Source organism: Neofelis nebulosa, chromosome 8, assembly GCF_028018385.1.
Source record: "Neofelis nebulosa isolate mNeoNeb1 chromosome 8, mNeoNeb1.pri, whole genome shotgun sequence".
NCBI classification, from domain to species: domain Eukaryota; kingdom Metazoa; phylum Chordata; class Mammalia; order Carnivora; family Felidae; genus Neofelis; species Neofelis nebulosa.
This window is the reverse complement of record NC_080789.1, coordinates 117,108,420-117,132,304: the sequence shown is the minus strand read 5'-3', so window position 1 is coordinate 117,132,304 and position 23,885 is coordinate 117,108,420. Positions and strand designations below refer to the sequence as shown.

Genomic DNA, 23,885 nt, shown 5'->3' with positions numbered 1-23,885 from the left:
AAATGTTAAAATTTTAGAATAAACTAGCATTTCTTAGTGAAGAAATAAATTACATTTTAATATCATTTAGAATAGAGAAAACCAATGAAAATTAAACAATAAAATTGACAAACCGTTAACATACATAGATCAATAAAAAAAGAGAAGACACAAATTATAAACTTTAGGAATGAAAGAGGGGACATTGTTACCAAGAGGAAATAAAAAGATTTTAAGGGAATACTATCAATAGCTGTATGCCAACAAATTGGATACTCTAGACGAAATAGAGAAATTACTAGTGATTTATTACTCAAACTGAAAAAAGAAATAGAAAATCTGAATAAACCTTTAAGGAGCAAAGAGACTTAAATAGTAATCAAAAAACTTTGCAAAACGAAAAGCCCAGGACCAGATGGCTTCACAGATGAATTCTAGCACATGTTTAGAGAATAAGTGACACAATGAAACAAATTTATGAACACTTTAAAAAAGTGTAGGGAACACTTCCCACTCCATTACATGAGGCCAGTATTATCCTGATACCAAAGTCAAAGAAGTCACCAGAAAAAGAAAGTCTATAGACCAATATTCCTATTCCTCAAAATACTAGCAACCCAAATGCAGCAGCATATATGAAGGATTATATCTCACGAGTAAGTGGGTCTTGTATTAGCAATGTAAGGTTGGGGTCAACATATAAAAATCAATCAGTGTTATACGTCACGTTACTAGAATGAGGAAAAAAGCCACATGGTCATATCAATTGATGCAGAAAAAGGATCTTCTACGTACACAATAAAGTATTCTTCAAATAGAGATGGTTTCACTACTTCCTTGCCAATCTGGAGGACTTCTATTTTTTTCCCTCGCCTAACTGCTCTGGCTTCCACCTCCAGTACTATGGTAAATGAAGAGACCAGAATGCACATCCTTGTTAGTTTCTGATCTTAGGGAGAAAATTCTCAGTCTTTCACCATTAAGCATGCTGTTAGCTGTTGGGTTTTAGTAGATGCCCTTGAACAAGTTGAGGAAATTCCTTTCTATTCTTAAGTTTTTATCATGAGAGGGTGTTGAATTTTGTCAAATGCTGTTCAACTCAACCATCTACCAACTGTTCATCAAGGTTGCGGGTACCTCCCACATCGCTATATCAAAGGTTGATTCTCTTCCCTCACCTTATTTGAGCACTCCCTCCCTTCCTACAACTTCACTCTTATTGGCTCCTAGAAAAATCACATCCCTGGATATCCTTCTCTTTCATTTATGGTTCTTCTCTTGTCCAAGCCTACATCCGCTCCCTGGTGATCTCATCCAGCTTCATGGCTTTAAATCTTACCTAACTTTGACAACTTCTGAATCAACAGCTGGAACTCAAAACTGCCTATCCAGTTGCCTATTGAACAATTCTATTTGAGTATCATAAACTCAGCATATGCCACAGAGGACCCTTGATTTCCCCCCACCCCAAACCTCTACTCCATAGTCTCCCCCATCTCAGGAACTGGTGACTCCACCCTTGCAGTTACTAAGTCCAAAAATGGTCTCATCCTTGATTCTCCAACTTGTCTCAAAATCCTGTCTTATCTGCAGAATGTATCCCAAATCTCGTATCTTATGATTACCTCCGCTGATAATATTTTGTTTCCAGCCACAATCATTTCTTGCCTGGGCTCCCACATAGCTCCCTGTCTCTGCCCTTGCTCCCTTGCAGTCCCTTCTCAACAGACCAGCCAGAGTGATCCTTAAAAATGTGTCAGGTCATGTCATTGCTCAGAACTCTTCAAGGATTTCAAATCTTACACACAATGAAGAGCCCCTCTGTCCCCTTCCTCTCCACTACCATTCTGTTACGCTGCCAACCTCAAGTCCTATCCATCCCGTGTTCATCGGTCTCCTTACTCGCCCTTGGATGCGTCAGGGTCCTGTCTCAGGGCCTTTGCACATGCTTGTTTCACTCCTTGGAATTCTCATTCCCCACAAGGCTGCTTTTCAGTTTTTTGCTCAAACATGACCATTACACAGAGGCCTTCCTTAACCACTTAATAGAAAGTTGAAGCCCAGGGTGCCTGGATGGCTCGGTCAATTAAGTGTCCAACTCTTGATTTCTGCTTAGGTCTCATGGTTTGTGAGATTGAGCCCCATGTCGGGCTCTGTGCTGACAGTACAGAGCCTGCTTAAGATTCTCTCTCTCTCTCTCTCTCTCTCTCTCGCTCTCTCTCTGTCCCTCCCCTGCTCACTCTCGCTCTCAAAATAAATAAGTAAACTTAAAAAAAAACAACAACAAGGAATCTGAAGCCCCATTTCCCCAGTTCCTCCTGTTTTGTTTCTTTATAGCACTAATTGCCATTTAAGGTATTATATAATTGATTTAGTTGTCAGTCCTCAACCTACCCCCAATATGGAAGCTCTATGAAAGGGTATTTGTTTTGATCTTTGTTGAAACTCCAGTGCCTAGAAGAGTCTAGAACATAATAGGCATTCAATAAATATTAGAGGGGAAAATCTAGAAATACTACTATAATACAGTTATATTTTGTAAATACCAGAAGAAACTGCTAACCAGGGTTAAAGTGGTTGTGCCTTGAGGGAAAAGGTAGGACTAGAAAGGAAAAGGGAAAGATACACTTGTTTTGGGTTTGCAAGACTTGCAAATACTATTTGACTTCTCAATTTATTAAATAGAGCCATATGGCATTCTATTGCCTTCTGACCTACAAAACAGGACTATGAAGCAATTTCATGGGCTTAACCTAATGCATATGTTACTCTAATAAAAATACAAAATTTAAAATTATTTTCAAGAATTTTGATGTGGGGAATACAAAAGAAAACTCAGAAGACAGGAGACAATTCACAGATTTGGCTATGTAGATCTTGAAACGTCTATATGCTACGAATCTTGGAATAGAAAACGGTAAAAGCCAACCAAAAGATCAGAAGAAAATGTGCACAACAGAGAGAGGGCTTAATATTCACGGCACAGGAGGAGCTCATCTAACTAACAAAAGACAAAGAAATTGATAGAATTATTTGAGGAAAAAAAGAAAAACTAATAAAAAGTCACAGCGTTAACACTCACAGTATATTTTAAGGTGTTTACCAGATAATACTTTTACCATAAAACAGTCATTTATGTTAGCATGTTACTTTCGTGAGACCTCCTTTAAACGTCCACTCTTAACTATAGAGAACTGATGGTCACCATCAGAGAGGTGGGGGGGAGAGGTGGGAGAAATAGGTGATGGGGATTAAGGTATGCACTTGTCGTGATGAGCACTGGGGCGATGTATGGAAGTGTTGAATCACTACACTGGATGCCTGAAACTAATATAACAGTATGGTAACTAGCTGGAAATAAAAAAAAAATAAAGAAAAAAATAAAAAAAATAAAAATCTTGAGGATCTGGCTTTTTAGGGTAAAACAGAATCCCACATAACAGTCATATGTTCCGTTATATTATATTATTTATAATGTACATAATGTATATAATTGTAGTCTAAAAATAAAAAAAAAATAATAATATAATTTAAATTATATATATATAATAACCAGAGGCTATCAAACTTGTTTATCCTGCAAAAGAAAACGTTTCAAATCTGTGGTCCTTATTTGAAGTGTTTCTTTAAAAGAAGACAATCAGAAACACAATTCGTTCATGAATCCTATTCTTTCATATTCATTTTAAAAACAAGGGTCTTTTTATCGTATGCTTCTCTTCTCAGGCACCTTGCTAGACTCCCTTAACTCAGTCCTCCCTAAATGAACTTCAAGACACGTGAACCTGTGGCAGTCTCTTGCTACACACGTCAGACTAAGCATTTAGGCCAGAAGGAAACACCACCATGATGCGCATATATTAAAACACACTGGCCATGTTTTTCCCTTTGCCACCGGAAAGGACAATTTTCTCTAAGAGCAGGAGCTGAGTGGAATGGATAGCTATAATCTGTCATCAGGGCTTGCAAATTCAGAAGCCTTCAGAAGCTAGACAGGCCGAAAAATCTTAAGTTGTCTTCCATCGACATGAATGCATTTGGCACCACACACTCAGTCCTCGGAGAAACAGGGTGTCCCATTTTTCTTAAACACAATCTGGCTATATTTATTTCCGCCACATTGAAGAACATGGATCCCAAGGAATGCATCACTGGTATAACACAAACACCAGCACAGCTGCTAGGAGAACGTCTGCGGACGTCCCGCCTCAGCATGGCAAGACCGTAAGTGGTGGGCACTGTGCTCAACCAGAGACCTTATGCTCCACTTACAGAGTCAGTTGTAACTCAGCTCCAGCTGGTCATCAGAAGATGAAGGCCCAGTGTAGTCAAGTCTTCCGTTTCGTCAAAGGAGTCAGAAATTTTTACGTGGAATTTCTCAAATGTGTGGGCCTAACAAAAATATATATTTTGTCCAAACATAGCCTAAAGACTGTGCACTACCAGTTGGATATGAATCATTGTACGATGCATGATATTCCCATCTTACCGAGATGGTGCCCTCTTCTCGTCTGTACTTGGGTGATGTAGCATGGTCTCCTGGAAACAGAAAGCCCTCTGCCTTTTCCTAAAAATTACTAAGGGGCGTGGGGTATCTGCATGTTTTAGCTCACCTGCGAATGCCAAGTTCTTTTAATCTAAAGCACTCCTGGAGGCTCAGTCCCACCCCATCTAGTCTGCTTTGGGACTCTGTTCAACCAAAGTCCTTCTGATTTCAAGACTTTCAAGTCTTTACCATCAGCTCCATCATCTCAGTCTACGAATGGACCCTATTTCCCTCTCCCACTAAAATACTTCTACTTTCGGGGCGCCTGGGTGGCGCAGTCGGTTAAGCGTCCGACTTCAGCCAGGTCACGATCTCGCGGTCCGTGAGTTCGAGCCCCGCGTCAGGCTCTGGGCTGATGGCTCGGAGCCTGGAGCCTGTTTCCGATTCTGTGTCTCCCTCTCTCTCTGCCCCTCCCCCGTTCATGCTCTGTCTCTCTCTGTCCCAAAAAAAAAAAAAAAAAAAAGTTGGAAAAAAAAAAAATTTTAAAATACTTCTACTTTCAACTACAAAAATGACCTTAAACCCAACTGCTATCTTTCTTTCACTATCCATTCTTATTCCTTGACACCTTGCGATTTAGCTTCTCAGAGTTATCAGTGATTCTAGGTAACAATGGAGCTCTTGCTAGATCGGGAGCCATTTTATCCAGACCTCATTTTCCTGTAGTTTTTCACTGTCCAGGAAGCCAGCCCTTACTGTGGTCTCAGGGTTCCAGAGCACAGCAGAGAAAGAACACACACATTGTGTCACCCAAATCTCAATAGGCCTGGTGCTTTGCAACAGTCACCTCTCCCCATGTTACTCCTTCCACCTTCATCCCCTGCTGCTAACTATAATTCCACCTTACGCTTGGTGCCCAATTCTAACATCATCTCTTATGGGACCGAGTCCTTCACTGCTGGGATGATCATCCCCTCAATCCTTGAATTACAGCATTTTATGTGACTCTCATCAGATACCGCATTATACCACAGTCACTCACTGGATGGATACACACTACCATCTAATTGAGGTTTATGCCCTTCAAGTCAGGGACAGTAGGTACCTCTCTCTATTTTTGAGAGAGGTAGAAGCTTGTAGTAATGTCTGCCCATCTCTTCACATCTCCCTTTTGGCCCACGGACATTAGCACATGCGATGTGAGCAGAGGCTTCACATACATACTGGTGATTTTTTTTTCTCTGTTGCCGTCTGGAACCCTGAGATGCTTTACGGGCTAGTGTCCTGGAGGATGAACAACTATAGGACACAGAAACCAGTGTACCCAGTGAGCCCCCTACCCCTCAGACCAACCAGAGCCCAGCCAAACCACCAGACTGCAAAGATTCAGCAAGCTGACACAGACCAGAAGAACCACTCAGCTGACCACAGAATCAGGGCAATAAATACTTGCTGCCTGAAGCCATTAAAGCTTCTAAGAGTGTAAGGAGAAGGGATTAACCAATATACAGAATATTTGGCACACTGTACTGTTCTGAAATGAGTAAAGAACGAATGAAACTTCAACTCCTGTCTGATCATCTACTTCTAGTTTTTCTAGCCTAAAAACGGGAATACTCTAGATTTCGGCATGGAGTTTCTGGTTTGTTTTGTACAGTGAAAAACTAAAGGGCAGCATGCTGTCAAAGGTCAAGTACAGGCATTCTATGTGCACAGATATATATGTGGAACAGGATGTACCATTCACTGTCTGCAGGTCCTTAGGTGTTTCCCGTAAGCTTTCTGAACTTCAGTTTCCCTTCAGTAAAGTGGAAAAAATACCACCAGTCTCACAGCATTTGAGATAATATATATTAAATACTAAATATAGTATCTGGAAAATTTCTCCAATAACCAAGAGACATTGTCTAAAATCAAGGAGGGTGAAGCAGTCGTCTCGAAAGCTGTGTTTCGCTGTGTTTCCACACAGTCACCTGTCACGAGTGCAAGTAGGGAACTAGTCAGTTACCTACAAGGCAAGGGCGGGAAAGGTCTGATGTGAGATGTAGATGAAGAGAATTCTGATGCCTTTAACAATTTCCAGAGACCTTGGCTTTTGCTTACAACATCCCTTGGAGTGGCCACGCTGGAAAGTTTTCCCTTCCGATACAGATTAGCGCCTTAATCATAGGCTTAGTTATAGTTGGGGCTGTCCAATCAATGGTTATGTAGAGGGGTGTTATGTGAAGAATAAATCATTAGAAGACAAAACCCAAAAAGTTACTTTGGAAGAAGTTATTTCGAAGCTTCGACTAATTAACAGCTAACCAGATAATTTAGAAAAGTCCAGCCGCTGTTAACTACATAAAATGACTTCACCACAGTTTTCATCTTCCATCCAAAAACATACGATGATTTACAAAAATACAGCATCCGGAGAGCTTCTTGGACAGCACCACAAAAGCACACTATGAATTCCTTTATGTCCAACCCACTGAGCCTGTTTCACATAAAGGTTCATGCTACCCCCCCCACCCCACCCCCCCACCGGAACATCACAGCATGCTAGGGCGGATATGCTCATTTAAGATAAAACAACATCATGGTTTCGAAGAAAGCAACAGAAAGAAAGAAATCCTCTTCCATGACCGATTGCTCACCTATATAGGTTCCACTGTGGCTACCAGCATATTCAGCATCTTCTGGATGGAGGGTAAAAGCATACAGAACAAAAGCCGAGAAATAAAGCAGAACAGTTAGAGAAGCCCAGCCACAGATGCAAAAAAATAAATCACTCAAAACGATTCTGTAAAGCACAGCATCAACCAGCCCTCACAACGCCACTCTTAAACATAAAACATTGTGTTTTATATTTAAGTTTTGAGTCATGTTTCAAAACATCATGCGATTTGTTTGTTAACCTTCCGCAGGGGTTACCTGATGCAGTTCCAAGGAAATTATGAAAGGTCTGCCTACGACGTTTCTACTTTTCACAGGTAAGAAAATCACCACACTGGATCCCCAAAGTGAACTTATTTTTGTAAATCAGGTTCTTGGATAATATGTAAAACACAGAACTTATTTCGGCTCTCTGGATTAGAGAGAAAGGTTACAACGAAGACACAGTCTTTTCTTTTGATGGGAAGACATTCTGTGTCGGGAAGAACTAAAGGCAGAATATTTCTATTTTGATTTTGACTTTGAAAAATGAACAGAGGAAAGCAGTTTAAAACAAACAACGTGCTACTCATTATTTCTTGGAGTTAAATGAAAACTGGGTTACGCGTATCTTCAAATTTTAAGTAGCGGGGCACTTGTTGCTTTAGAACCCTAATCTTCGCATCAATGTACTTCTGGAACTGAGAACACAGCTTGTGCAGACGTCAAATAGTTGAGAAGATGCCCCTGACGTCCTTATGTTAAAGTGAGGATGTCGATATATTTGAACAGCATTGAGACTATCGGCAGAGAATAAAACAACGTACTGTTGCAGATTACTTTCTGTATTTCTGCTATATGAAACAAAAATAGTGCAGTTCTTTCTAAAACAAAGTCCAATCATGATTTTCAGTTACTGTAATGTCAAGAGGGATGTCTGGATGTACAAAATCTTTTATAAACTACTTGCTATGTTCAATTTAATCCGCCCAGATGTGTACTAAACAAAATTAGTAGACTACGCCAGGGAAACTTTTATACATGTACCTTTAATTTCCTCTGAGAAGCACAAAGAAAATGAGAAAGCAAATGATTAAATGTGCAGAAAACACAAAGTAGGAAGAAGATGCATCTAAGGGAAAAAAAAAAATCCACCTACCACACTCAACTGTTTCCACATCTTAGAAAAGCCAAAGGGGAAAAAAAAATGTATTTTAAATATTTCAAAGTTGTTAGTCAACAAATAAATAGAATTCATGAAAACCTACATTTTAGACTGCACTGGAGGAGTCTTGGTCTAAAAAGAAGGTGTATACCAAAAGCAGTAAAAGCACAAGCCTTCATTCAGCTTATTAAGTGCCCAAATGGGAAAAATAATGAGGAAAAAACTTTTTTTTTTTTTCAAAATAACACTTTCAACAGGGGATTATCTTCATAGCACAGCTCTGTCTGTAAACTAATCTATCTATTCAATACATAGGATGCATACTTAGACAACCCTTAAAACGCCCTTAAAATGTCTAGGTACCCTATAAATTTAACAATATTCTGGCAATTATCAACTTATTACAAATATGAAGTGAGTCAGGCAGAACCCTTTACTTCTTTTTGTCTATATTATTTGATGAAAAGTATTTTTTTGATCATGCATCCTACTGTGTTTATTTTTTTTTCAATTATATGAAATTTATTGTCAAATTGGTTTCCATACAACACCCAGTGCTCATCCCAAAAGGTGCCCTCCTCATGATGTAAAGTATTTTTAAAAAAACAGTCTAAAAAATAGTTGTTACTAATAGGACAGAAATTTAAGAGTTGCCTTTGACTTAGGAGACTCACCTTCGGTTAAAGGTGGGAAACAAAATCTGGCAATTTAATAGCAGCAAAATGTAACCATGAGTCAAGGGAGAGCATATTTTGCTATGAGACCTTGTAGAATGAACAGGACAGTTCTCTGCTCACTTCTCTCTCTAAACAGCGGAGTGGGCCAAAGGAAACACTTAGGAGAGAGTGTGCACCATTTTATTTTTATCTTTCAAACACCTATGGGTCCTCCAACTACATTGGTTCTATCTGAACAGCATTAGTAAAAATGACAAGCACATCGTGTTATTCAGGCTCACATGATAAGTCACCCCAAGTTGTGAGTTTATCTACACTCATTTCTTAGTAGCTGTGAAATGCCATGTACATCTAAGGCAAGTTATCAGGAAACAAATAATAAACTTTGCAAGGTGGATTAGGACAAGCCAAGCAACTAGGCTTAGTGGAAATAACACAAGCTGTGCTTCAGATGGGTCAATCTGCAAACTCAGACACGCCACCGTTAAGTGGATTGTTAAACAGAAAGTATGTTTTCTGATAGGAACAACAGGACTGAGTGTTGCACCCCGATTACAGAAACAGTGTCGTGTAAATCAGATGACAAAAGCCATGGATCACACACACACGTGCAAAAAAATAAACATCGCCATATCACATAGAGTATGGTATGTTTCATATTCTAATAAAAGGTTGTACATTCTCAGAAGAGTATTTCCTCCACACTCTTACGTAGGAAGAGAACGATATTTTCTGCATGGTACACACGTGCATATACATCCAAGCAAGCATCATGCTTAATAGACATCCAACAGGAAAAGCAAAGAACACTTTTCCTTAACACTTCGCAAGTTCGAACAAAGAGGCAAATATACAAAAGGCTGATCCCAGAAGACACTTGGGATTACTGCAGGATTCTCAACTATGGTAAGGCACTGTTCTGTGCGCTCTAAATGCATAAACTTACTGAATTCTCCAACAACTCTGAAGCCAGTGCTATTATCTCCAGGTTACAGATGGGAATCAGAGGTACAGGGAAGCAAAACACTCTTGGATGTGGACCCACACGATCTGGCTCCAGAGTCTGTGTCTTTAACTACTATACTATACTAATCACACCAAAATCACTTTTTAAATTACTCTAACTTCAGGCTAGAAAATACAAGTCAGGGGAGAGGTCAAATGAAGTAAGTTTCTTTTAATTTTCCTGTCTACTCCCACCATCTCCCAGCACACCAGCCTCTCGCCCCCTCCTCCCCCAAAGCTTGAGCCACCCAAGTGCGTGTCTCCTGACCGGAGAGGTACAGGAGACTCTTCCCGGCATTACCAGGAGTCCACTCTCCACATCAACACTGAAGAGCTGGATGGGAGAATTACAAAAATCACCGAGGAGAGGCCAACAGGGTCACAAAGAGTAATTTTGGCAGTCTTCAGAGAACAGTGTGGAAAAGGCTCTCGTGAAGAGCATTTGACGAGCCGAACATAACAGGGCAGGGGCAACTTTTCCACGCTGCTGGATGCTACTCTATGTAGAGCAATGTCAGATACTCTTGACAAGGGGAGAAACTGTGTCTATATAGGTATGATAGCATTTACGGGGGCAAAGTTAAATCTCCACCCTAGAAGCTGCTTTCTTATGCCCCGCTCTGCCCCTATGCAATCTTCCCTAAAAGTCTGTAATAATCCACGACCAGTGACCACACCTCTAATTGTTAAGCAACTCTTTCTTACCTGCATGGTATTGGGTCCCCACGACAAAAGGCAAGAAACAGTATGGCGTTAGAACCCCTCATATGGAAAGGCTAAACGCACACACCCTGATAGTGTTTTAGAAGCAACATCTTCATTTATGGAAGTAGAACACAGTCTACTGAGATGAAAAGTGAACAACAATAACTAGGCCGTCGGCTCAACCATCTCATGGCATGAGCAGTCAGACATGCAATTTACAGCTTAGTTCATCTCTACCTCTGTCCACACAAACTCTGACCTCTGGCATCCCCCCCCCCCAAAAAAGCAGTAAACATTAGGGGGAAAAAAGCCACAGTCATTATTTTTTAAAACCCCACCAGTATTGAGAAAATATTTGCCAAAGTTTCAGGCGTACAAATTTAACGTAAGAACATAAGCAATCTACTTATTAATTTCTGAATTAAGTTTATGTAGGAACATAATAAATAAGCATTGTTTAAGATGCCAAGAGGAAGGAGCTTACTCAACTTGAAAAGTTGTATTATAACAACCTGTAGAGTACGGTTATGTATATTATTCTCAAATTTTTGGCCTTCCAAGATACTGGTACCGTGGAGAGAGAATTCATTTGCTTACTCAGTGTTTAAATCGTGCTGTTGGCAGGGGTGCCTGGGTGGCTCAGTCGGTTGAGCATCCAACTCTTGATTTTGGCTCAGGTCATGATCCCAGGGTCATGGGATCAAGTCCCGTGTCGGGTTCTACACTGAGTGTGAAGCCTGCTTGGGATTCTCTCTCCCTCTCTCTCAAAAATAAAAATAAAAAACAAAAATAAAACTAAAACATTTAAATTGTGCTGTTGGTTGGTTGTGATCTTCAATCCCCAAAATGCTTGTCTTTGAATGAACTCAGTTATATCTTGTTTGAATTCAATATTAAGTATTTACCCAATTAAACAAATATTGGCTTTGGTTCCAATTAAATATTTTCTTTTGTATCCACATGACAGCAGCCACAACTGGCTAAAACAAATTCTAAATATGGCATTTTGTGTTCTTACATTCTAATCTTTGAAAGGTCAAAAAATCATACCTTCTGGGTTTTAAGAGTTCTATAGGGGCACCTGGTGGCTCAGTCGGCTAAGCATCCGACCTCGGCTCAGGTGATGATCTCATGGCTCCTGAGTTCGAGCCCCACATCGGGCTCTGTGCTGACAGCTCAGAGCCTAGAGCCTGCTTCGGATTCTGTGTCTCCCTCCCTCTCTGCCCCTCCCCAACTCGTGCTCTGTCTCCCTCTCTCTCTCAAAAATAAACAAACATTAAAAAACATTAAAGCATTCTCAAGAACTGTTTTATAAAAGAAAAATTTTCAATTAATATTATTCAATCAGCAGTATGAGAAATTTTCAGGTATTTATGCTTTGATAACTAGAAAAGGAAATTAATTACTGTAAATGAAGATCATACTGGGGTATTCTCCTGTAAAATATACTACTTGAATAAGAAGAGCCTTTTCTGAATACCACGTAAATCAGATTTAAATATGTTATGGGGCACTGCGGTGGTTGCATCAGTTAAGCATCCAACTCTTGATTTCAGCTCAGGTTATGGTCTCACAGTTCATGAGATCGAGCCCCGCACTGGGCTCTGTGCTGACAGTGCAAAGCCTGCTTGGGATTCTCATATTCTCTCTCTCTCTCTTTCTCCCTCTCTCTGCCCCTCTTCCCAGTCATGCTCTGTCTCTCTCTCTCTCTCAAAATAAATAAACATTTTAAAAAGAAAGAAAGAAGTCATATGCTATTGAGGTCAAACTTATTAATGTTTGTAACTGTTAGGAAGACAATTCTTAACTTATACAGTTTAATTTCAACAAAAGGGAACAGACAATATTTTGATTAAAGAAAATCCTGTTTCTTTTTAAATGTTAGGTGATATCATACTGCTTTATATACATGCAGCTGAACTATAAAAAATAAGGTTTTGGCAGAAAACCATATAGAGCACTTTAAATTATAGCGACACAAGAATTGCAAGCTGCCAAGCGTCAATCACGAAAACTACTCCTGTATGTTACTTGACAATAAGATATACTCTGAACTCATTTCCAAAACACTTAACCTGTATCTGTCATGTAATAATCTTTGAGTTGGCTGTGTCACAGAAAACCTATCCTACTTCTAGGTCTGCTCTTCTCCGTGACTAATGTAAATCCACTGTGTAAGAACCTATCATCAGATGAAAGGAGGGAACACAGACTTCCATGACAAATGTCTTTGCTGGGTAAACTAGTCTTTGAAAAAAATAGGAGGTGAGTAGAGGAGATAAGTCCCTCTCTCAAGCTTCTAAGATTTAATTACGCTCTAGTTTTAAGAGTTCGTATTTTTCAGGAATGTTTAATTTCAAGGGACAAATTATTTTCTTTGAGAGGCCTATGTTTGCAGTCTGTATGAGATATGCCATGATTCTTAAGGAGAGGAAATAACCGGAGGCACCTGAGTGGCTCAGTCGGTTAAGCATCCGACTTTAGCTCAGGTCATGATCTCGCAGCTTGAGAATTTGAGCCCCGCATCGGGCTCTGTGCTGACAGCTCGGAGCCTGGAGCCTGCTGCAGATTCTGTGCCTCCCTCTCTCTGTGTGTTCCTCCCCTGCTTGCATTCTGTCTGTCTCTGTCTCTCTCTGAAAAATAAATAAAGATTAAAAAAATAAATTTTAAAAAAGAGGGGCGGGGTAGGAAATAACCAAGCACCGAAGATGACTACCACAGAGTTTTGCAAGAGAATGCCAGCTTTAAAGTCTGAAGAAGTCAGTATTCTGGCTCTTGATTTTATCTACCATGGAGCCAGGGTCTAGAGCTGTAGCAGAAACATAAATGCAAAGATAATAGTCCTGGATTCTCTGTTTCTTTTTGACTTTTATCTTGACATTGACTGAAGCCCTATAGTTTCAGAGTTTTTCCTCCACGCAAACTTTAGTTATGATGATACACTGTGAGTCAAATAAAGACTAAACCCATAGTAATACAAGCAATTATTTTGTGAAAAAAGTTAACTGGCCAATTTGATATATATTACCTGAGTCATTATCCTAAAATTCAGTGTTTAACACTGTCTCCTAGGTTTTAAGTGTACTTGTAAAATTTAGTACAGAAAATTATCAACGTGACTATTTTTTAGTAAGTGTATAAACACCAACGTGACAGAATTCTTTTAAAAACATTTACATTAAGTTAGAAACTTTTCTTAACACCTAGTCTGTGAATTATTATTCAAAGTCATATGAATAAGGGGCACCTGGGTGGCTCAGTTGGTTAAGGATCCCACTTTGGTTCAGGTCATGATCTCACAGTGAGTGAGTTCGAGCCCCTCATCGGGCTCCATGATGACGGTGCAGAGCCTGCTTCGGATTCTCTCTCTCCCTCTCTCTCCGACCCTTCCACTCGCTCGCTCTCTCACTCTCTCTCAAAAAATAAACTTAAAAAAACCCCAAAGTCATGTAAATAAAAGATTTTATATCAACTTTATTTTTTTTCATAGCATTATTCTGTAATTTAGCAAAGAGCATGATAGATGTCTTATCCTAAAAATCCAAGTACCGAATGTTAAAGTCCAGGAAGTGTTGGGTCAAATGGCCTTTACAAGTGTAGTTATATAAACAATCACTAACAAATACACAGATTACAAAACAAAGTGCTTTTAAATGACTTTAAAAATGTTCAGAACCCGTATAATAATTTTGGCATAACCTTTGAGTTCAGAGATTTAGGAGACAGCATTAAAAAAAAACTTCGAATGGAATTTTATTTAATTTTTTTAAATGTTTATTTATTTTTGAGAGAGAGAGAGAGAGAAAGAGAGAATGTGAGCAGCAGAGGGGCAGAGAGAGGGAGGGAGACATGGATTTCGAAGCAGGCTCCAGGCTCTGAGCCATCAGCACAGAGCCCGACGTGGGGCTCGAACTCATGAACCGTGAGATCATGACCAGAGCCGAAGTCAGACGCTTCACTGACTGAGCCACCCAGGTGCCCTTCAAATGGAATTTTAATTGATAATAAAAGTCCTAGATTCCTATTTAATCTCCACATAACTATACTGTCTCTTTGAATAAGGCCATATTTTCTATTCGCCTAGTGATCTGGATAATATTGACCAGATTTGTTTTTATTTAAAACCAGAGAACATCTGTAGATGAGAACAACTAATGTGTCTCTCCATGAATCAAGTCTAGTTTTAAAACAAGAGAAAAGATGGAAGTGAATGGAGAATCAGTGAACATTCCTAAATGGTATTTTTAAGAGGCAGAAAAAGAAAGAAAAAAAAAACCCTCAAAACAAAACAAAACAAAAAACCCTAAAAGATAAAAGCATTTAGTAATTTTGGAATAAGTATTTCTCAGATTCAAATATTAAGGTATTGTCATATAAAAAACTATGCATATTAACAGACAAAAACCATTCATTAAATCAACACCTCTACATAAACACACACATACACACACACACACACAACCACTCTCATATTCACACACATTTATACTAAAACCAGTTTGAGGAGAGCTATTACAAAGACAATGCATACCTACTCTGTGTAGTTCTTTAAAGAAACATATTTATAGAAACTTTCACTAAATGAGAATTCATAATTACATCAAACTAGACATTTCTGAGCTGCCTAAGACTCAAGCAAATTGGGAGTATGGATCCAGATTCAAGTAGAATTACATCGATTTCCTTTTCCAGTTACACACACTTTATCCCATATGCACCAAATATCTTCGAAGGGGGCAGGCCCCCGTTTAGAAATCCTTCAAAGAGCAAGTCAGGTGGATACCCCACAGCCCCTGCTGGCGAAAATTCATCACACTTAAAAACGATGCAACATTCTGGTTAAGCTGTAGGCTTTCTGATGTCACAATCCACGTGGCATTCTATGACAAGTGTGTTTTCCTTCTGCCCAGACTTAACGGAGCAAGAACAAGCAGGCTTTTGAATCCGTGCTCCACTTGAAGTATTTGCTTGCTCTGTGAGATTTATACTCGACTGTAGTTTGGCTCTCTTATAATGTAATTCCTGGGCTATACGCGTCTACAAACTGACAGAAATAACAGGAGATGTGAAAAATGCAACAATACTAAAACCAGATGTTCGTGTAAAATTCCAGGACCATTTATTTGTGCATTCTGCCTTTTAATGTACAATCTCTGTGTTGAAAACAAAAGGCTTTTTTTACTCTGAAAATGCCTAGAACCAGGAAACGTTTAGAGGAGATGAAGTAGGGAATTTATGGGACGGGGATTTGACAGGGGTGAGGCGTGGGGAGTAAAGAGAAGCTGAGAGAAGGGCAGTATGAAGCCGGGGGGGGGGGGGGGTAGGGAAATGCATCTAAATCCACACTATCTTTTTCAGTAATCCTACCTCATCCTTTTTCTGCTCTTATTTTGTTTTAACTTAGTCTCGTAACAACTCCAAACAGGCAGGTTAAAGGTCAGAGTTCCTGTGATTTCTGGATAAGCAAGGAAGAAAGAAGAACAACTATTCTTAGGCACAACAGCCTTTGTGCCCAAGAAAGTGGTGGGTTTCCTCCCCCTAATTTGACCAAGAAGTATCCTCCCCAAACCTTCCAGCTTGGGAGAAATCAAAGAGTTGCACTTTAGGTGACATTTGTAAAACACCTACATTCAGGAGCCAAGGAGAGTAGTAGTTATTTTCTTAAAGTGTGAGCCATGGGTTTATTATAAACACTGCAAACACCCCTCTCTTCCAAAGATTCACTTCAATATTCTACTATGAATTTCTTATTTGTTTGGCGGCCATGAAACGATGACCCCAAAGCTATCACAGGGCAATATGAGCTATTGTTCTACCACAAACACCTGCTTTAATAGTCAAAAATAAACAGCAAGATTTGGTTACTCTGCATTTTTATTAACAAACTTACATGATTTCCTGTTGGAAACTTTCAAGGGCTGAACTAATATTTCTGGTCGTCTCAGAGCCAATCTCCTGGGGGAAAAAGAAGGTCAATGCCTATCAATTTTCAGTACAGATCCAAGATTAATATAACACCAAAATATTAAAAGTCCCAAGGAAAAAAAAAAGCGGGAAGCCAGGGGAAAAACGGACACAATGCAATCTATTCAAATTTAAAAAATGAGTCCTCTAACTTCCAAAGTTTTAGAAATCCTCCCCACTCCCAAATCACTCTTCTTCTTTTTCCATCTTTCACATCAGTACAGCTTCGGATATTAATGTGCTATTTTTCCATTTGCTTCATAACAAAAACCGAATATGACCCCGGTACTGTCGTGTTATTTTTGGTCATTATTCATACTTAGTTAGACAAAACAGAAACCCCAACCTGGGGGGGGATAAAGGATTCCGAAGCAAGGTTTCAGTGCTTATTTTATCACAACTATCCTCGAGTGATATTTTGCAGAGAACAAAAGGTCACTTGAAGCAAAAGCCCAGTAATGGTGCACCAGTTTGCTCACCTTTCCTGGAAATGCCTTGAGGGAATCAAGCCTGCCCTGGGATTGGCATCACCTTCATGTGTCGCTTGCCACCATGTTGCATCATCTTGGCTCATAATCTGAAGGATATCTCCCTTTTTGAAAGAAAGCCCAGCTTCCTTACACGGAATCGCTTTATCCTCATTAGGGTCATAGTCAAAGAGGGCTTTGATAAACATCTGGAAGAAAGTTTCATTTAAAAGGAGTAAATACCAAAAAGAAATGTGGAGGGGCCAACATTCTCCTTTGATTTAAGAATACGTTGTTTTTTTTTAAAAAAAAAGAGATTAAAATCCACTTGCTGTGACAAAGAGGATATGTATTAGAAGGAAAAACGTTAGTGCCCACCCCCCGCCCCACAAAACAAACCCAAAAGCTTCTTAAGTAATGATTACCTTGCCTTCCTTAGACGGCGTCTCCTCTTTGATGCTGGGTATAATCTTAAATGTAATTGCTCCCTGAGACTGAGCCTGATAACAGAGGGAAGACTTATCAGAACACTTGTAGAGCCAAGGAGAAGGCAGGCAAAAAAGGTAGAAAATGGAATGATTCTGAAAATTTACAAGCTTGGGGTTTCTACTCTTAAACCAAACTGAGGAAACTATTTTTGTAGAAATTCCTGTAATATGAGAAAGCACTCAAGTTTGTCAAGTTAAAAAACATGAAACACCAAATCCACATTTACCTCCTGTGCACTTTTCAAATGCCAATGAACATATTACCATCCATGTTGAGCAACTTCATAGAAACACAGAATATGCACAGTTCTCACCTTATACGGTGAGAACAGATGATGTGCAAGGTTCAGGCTATTATATTTAAGTATCGGCATCCATGTTTTTAGGGTCAAAATACCTGAACTGTCTGTCAGCAACGCAGTTATAAATACATGATTCAATTGTATCTATATTAGCTGCAAGGCTCATCAGAAAAAAATAATGAAGAACATCCAGTGCTAATAAATTCTGGTCAGTGAGTAAAATACCAAATGTAATAGCTTAATTAAAAGGTAAAGAGAGGGGCGCCTGGGTGGCTCAGTCGGTTAAGCGTCTGACTTCAGCTCAGGTCATGATCTCGCAGTCCATGATTTTGAGCCCCGCATCGGGCTCTGTGCTGACAGCTCAGAGCCTGGAGCCTGCTTCTGATTCTGTGTCTCCCTCTCTCTCTGCCCCTCCCCTGCTCATGCTCTGTCTCTCTCTGTCTCAAAAATAAGTAAAAACATTAAATTTTTTTTTAAAAAAAAGGTAAAAAGACATCCATTCTAATTTCATTAAGGCAAGCAAAAACAATACGTGCAATTCTTTTCTGACCATGTCAGATGAGAACAGGTCTCCCTTTAATATACTCTCATGTCATTGTCTATTCCTCTTTTTAGCCTTTATCGTAACTGTACCTAAATAATCATTTATGCAATTATTTTTTTTCAAAATATTTTTCTTTTTCTTTTTTTTTCAACATATGAAATTTATTGTCAAATTGGTTTCCATACAACACCCAGTGCTCATCCCAACAGGTGCCCTCCTCAATACCCATCACTCACCCTCCCCTCCCTCCCTCCCCCCATCAGCCCTCAGTTTGTTCTCAGTTTTTAAGAGTCTCTTATGCTTTGGCTCTCTCCCCACTCTAACCTCTTTTTTTTCTTTCCCCTCCCCCATGGGTTTCTGTCAAGTTTCTCAGGATCCACGTAAGAGTGAAAACATGTGGTATCTGTCTTTCTCTGTATGGCTTATTTCACTTAGCATCACACTCTCCAGTTCCATCCACATTGCTACAAAGGGCCATATTTCATTCTTTCTCATTGCCACGTAGTACTCCATTGTGTATATAAACCACAATTTCTTTATCCATTCATCAGTTGATGGACATTTAGGCTCTTTCCATAATTTGGCTATTGTTGAGAGTGCTGCTATAAACATTGGGGTACAAGTGCCCCTATGCATCAGTACTCCTGTATCCCTTGGGTAAATTCCTAGCAGTGCTATTGCTGGATCATAGGGTAGGTCTATTGCAATTATTTCTTAACATCTGTTATCCCTGCTAAGTTGTCAGCTCTGTGACAGCACTGAATATCTGGCACATATATGAGAAGAATGAGGGAGGAAAGCAAAGAGGAAGACAGCATGAGGCAGATAGGAAAGGAAGGAGGCAGGAAGGAGGGAGAGACAGGAGAATGGGGGGATTATCTCTGAGGCTTACTGTCAATGGTGTGCTCATAAACCAGGGCTCTGCTGTGTAAAAGAAAAGAAAAGAAAAGGCCCTGATTTGTATTGTTTGCCAATTTTCATGGACCACAGCCAGCTTCCGTTTACCAGCGTGACTTGCCTAAGTCAAGTTGGGAAAAGCCGCATAGACTCAGGTCGTGCAAATGTAAAGAGCCAGCTCCAGTACAGCACAGAGACTCAAGTAAAGTGAGGTTTTAACAGTACAAATACCAGAATTTTATAACAGTAGTGATTTCAAAATGGCACTATCATTGTTATTGCTTACCATAAAAGAATTCACAAATCTTTTTAAAAAATTTTTTAAATGTTTATTTTGAGAGAGATAAAGAGCAAACAGGGGAGGGGCAGAGAGAGGGAGACAGGGAATCCCAAGCAGGCTGTGCACCGTCAACACAGAGCCCGATGCGAGGCTCGAACTCATGAACCATGAGATGAGTTGGACTACTTAACTTACTAAGCCACCCGGGTGCCCCAAGAATTCACAAATCTTATTAGGAATCCATATAATACTGAACTGCATAGGTAGAGAGAAAGCAAGTCTTCTTTATGATCCCTTCCCATTCTACTAGTGTGTGTGTGTGTGTGTGTGTTAATGTATACAATGCCCTTAGAACAGTGACCTTTAAGGGCTCAACCACCATAAGCAGTTCCTAGTATTACTAAGTCACACCCGTCTATCGGCCATTGTGATTGTCTCATCGTAATCCACCACACAGGTGAATGATTAGTCAATCAATGCAGCCTTCCTGCTATTTCTAAATATTTTTTAAATCTTACTTATATAATACATTTGCCAAATTATGTCCTCAGGGTTATTTCCAAAAACTGAATTTCTTGATTAAGGATATGTAAATTTAAAAATGTTGATAGTTTCAGATAGCTGTCTCAAAAGGATTTACTAAATGTATCCCACTACCAGAAGCATATAAGTATGCATCTATGTCCCCAGAATCTGACTGACTGTAGCCATTATCAAGTTGTTAAAGCCCTCTAATCCCATATTTTTCAGACACCATGTTTTCTTTTATAAATTTTTCTATGTTTTCTTATTGATTTTTATGAACTCTCTACACATTAAAATACCTTCTGTCACATACACTGACAATATTTTTCCCAAGTCTCATGTGTCTTTCAAGCTATATATGGCATCTTTTTCTGTACAGGAAGGGTTCAATTCTAGTAATCACAGCAATTATTTTTCTGTTTGAATTTCACATCAAGTTTAAAAAGTCTTTCTTTCCTTTTTTATTTTTTTAAGTTAATTTATTTATTTGGGGGGGGGGTGGGTAGAGAGAGTGGGGGGAGAGAGAGAATCCCAAGCAGGCTCCACACTCAGCATGGGATCATAACCTAAGTCCAGATCAAGAATCAGATGCTTAACTGACTGAGCCATCCAGGCACCCCTGATTTCTTTAAATATTTAATTCTTTGGGGTTTATTTTTGCGTGTAGTGTAAAACAGGAACTGATTATTTTTTCTAACTGAATCATCAATTCATCCAATAACATTTATAAAAGGATTTCACAGCTTTCCCATGGATTTAAAATGCTATCTTAATCATATATAAAATTTTCAAAAATATGGAGGTCTGTTTGAAGATACTAAACTCTATTTCTGTATGTTTATACTTTCATACATTAACAGAGACAGTCTCCCTTCATTTTATCCTTACAAATGAACTGGAGAATTTACACTGTCAAGGCCTAAAATAATTTTGTTTGTTTTAGATTTCACAGGACATCTAAGTTAGTTTCACTGTTTTATATGCCTAGAAAGCATAGCCTACCGTCTGGCCATGTCGATGGAAAAAGGGAAAAGAAAAATACGTCACCAACAACAGAGTAGATGCCCTCTATTAAGTACCTCATTTGGGATGGGCCCTGTAATAAACTCTTCACATACATTAGCTCATTTAATCCTCAAAACACTCCAGTGAGATATTTACCTTTTATTTTCATTTGTAAATGAAAACACTGAGGCAATGCAAAGATTAAGGTATTTTCCAAGGACATACAGGGATTAAGTAATGAAGATGGGATTTGAACTCTAGACTGCCAAATCCAAATCCTGTGTTTATAACCAAGTCTGAAACATACTGATTCAATTTCATTTTTTATTGCAGTTTTAAAACAAATTTCAAAAAGAGAACTACAGGCCAATATCCCTGATGAATATGGATGCAAAAATTCTCAATAAGATACTAGCAAATCGAATTCAACGGCATATAAAAAGAATTATTCACCATGATCAAGTGGGATTCATTCCTGGAATGCAGGGCTGGTTCAACATTCGCAAATCAACGTGATACATCACATTAACAAAAAAAAAGAGAAGAACCATATGATCCTGTCAATCGATGCAGAAAAGGCCTTTGACAAAATCCAGCACCCTTTCTTAATAAAAACCCTTGAGAAAGTCGGGATAGAAGGAACATACTTAAAGATCATAAAAGCCATTTATGAAAAGCCCACAGCTAACATCATCCTCAACGGGGAAAAACTGAGAGCTTTTTCCCTGAGATCAGGAACATGACAGGGATGCCCACTCTCACCGCTGTTGTTTAACATAGTGCTGGAAGTTCTAACATCAGCAATCAGACAACAAAAGGAAATCAAAGGCATCAAAATTGGCAAAGATGAAGTCAAGCTTTCGCTTTTTGCAGATGACATGATATTATACATGGAAAATCCGATAGACTCCACCAAAAGTCTGCTAGAACTGACACATGAATTCAGCAAAGTTGCAGGATACAAAATCAATGTACAGAAATCAGATGCATTCTTATACACTAACAATGAAGCAACAGAAAGACAAATAAAGAAACTGATCCCATTCACAATTGCACCAAGAAGCATAAAATACCTAGGGATAAATCTAACCAAAGATGTCAAAGATCTGTATGCTGAAAACTATAGAAAGCTTATGCAGGTAATTGAAGAAGATATAAAGAAATGGAAAGACATTCCCTGCTCATGGATTGGAAGAATAAATATTGTCAAAATGTCAATACTGCTCAAAGCTATCTACACATTCAATGCAATCCCAATCAAAATTGCACCAGCATTCTTCTCGAAACTAGAACAAGCAATCCTAAAATTCATATGGAACCACAAAAGGCCCCGAATAGCCAAAGTAATTTTGAAGAAGAAGACCAAAGCAGGAGGCATCACAATCCCAGACTTTAGCCTCTACTACAAACCTGTCATCATCAAGACAGCATGGTATTGGCATAAAAACAGACACATAGACCAATGGAATAGAATAGAAACCCCAGAACTAGACCCACAAACGTATGGCCAACTAATCTTTGACAAAGCAGGAAAGAACATCCAATGGAAAAAAGACAGTCTCTTTAACAAATGGTGCTGGGAGAACTGGACAGCAACATGCAGAAGGTTGAAACTAGACCACTTTCTCACACCATTCACAAAAATAAACTCAAAATGGATAAAGGACCTGAATGTGAGACAGGAAACCATCAAAACCTTAGAGGAGAAAGCAGGAAAAGACCTCTCTGACCTCAGCCATAGCAATCTCTTACTCGGCACATCCCCAAAGGCAAGGGAATTAAAAGCAAAAGTGAATTACTGGGACCTTATGAAGATAAAAAGCTTCTGCACAGCAAAGGAAACAACCAACAAAACTAAAAGGCAACCAACGGAATGGAAAAAGATATTTGCAAATGACACATCGGACAAAGGGCTAATATCCAAAATCTATAAAGAGCTCATCAAACTCCACACCCGAAAAACAAATAACCCAGTGAAGAAATGGGCAGAAAACATGAATAGACACTTCTCTAAAGAAGACATCCGGATGGCCAACAGGCACATGAAAAGATGTTCAACGTCGCTCCTTATCAGGGAAATACAAATCAAAACCACACTCAGATATCACCTCACACCAGTCAGAGTGGCCAAAATGAACAAATCAGGAGACTATAGACGCTGGAGAGGATGTGGAGAAACGGGAACCCTCTTGCACTGTTGGTGGGAATGCAAATTGGTGCAGCCGCTCTGGAAAGCAGTGTGGAGGTTCCTCAGAAAATTAAAAATAGACCTACCCTATGACCCAGCAATAGCACTGCTAGGAATTTATCCAAGGGATACAGGAGTACTGATGCATAGGGGCACTTGTACCCCAATGTTTAGAGCAGCACTCTCAACAATAGCCAAATGATGGAAAGAGCCGAAATGTCCATCAACTGATGAATGGATAAAGAAATTGTGGTTTATATACACAATGGAATACTACGTGGCAATGAGAAAAAATGAAATATGGCCTTTTGTAGCAACGTGGATGGAACTGGAGAGTGTGATGCTAAGTGAAATAAGCCATACAGAGAAAGACAGATACCATATGGTTTCACTCTTATGTGGATCCTGAGAAACTTAACAGAAACCCATGGGGGAGGGGAAGGAAAAAAAAAAAAAAAGAGGTTAGAGTGGGAGAGAGCCAAAGCATAAGAGACTGTTAAAAACTGAGAACAAACTGAGGGTTGATGGGGGGTGGGAGGGAGGGCAGGGTGGGTGATGGGTATTGAGGAGG

At 39.3% G+C, this 23,885-nt stretch overlaps 1 protein-coding gene across 7 annotated transcripts in view; it reads right to left on the bottom strand.

Moving 5' to 3' along the window:
- MPP7 (MAGUK p55 scaffold protein 7) overlaps positions 1–23,885 on the bottom strand; it is a 301,509-nt gene that overhangs the window by 72,786 nt on the left and 204,838 nt on the right. For all 7 annotated transcript variants that reach the window (XM_058681606.1, XM_058681609.1, XM_058681612.1 and 4 more), the window contains 3 exons: positions 17,511–17,585; positions 17,098–17,294; positions 16,545–16,609 (listed from right to left, as the gene is read on the bottom strand). In XM_058681606.1, coding sequence (XP_058537589.1) covers positions 16,545–16,609; positions 17,098–17,294; positions 17,511–17,585 — 337 coding nt within the window. The remainder of the gene's footprint in view (positions 1–16,544; positions 16,610–17,097; positions 17,295–17,510; positions 17,586–23,885) is intronic.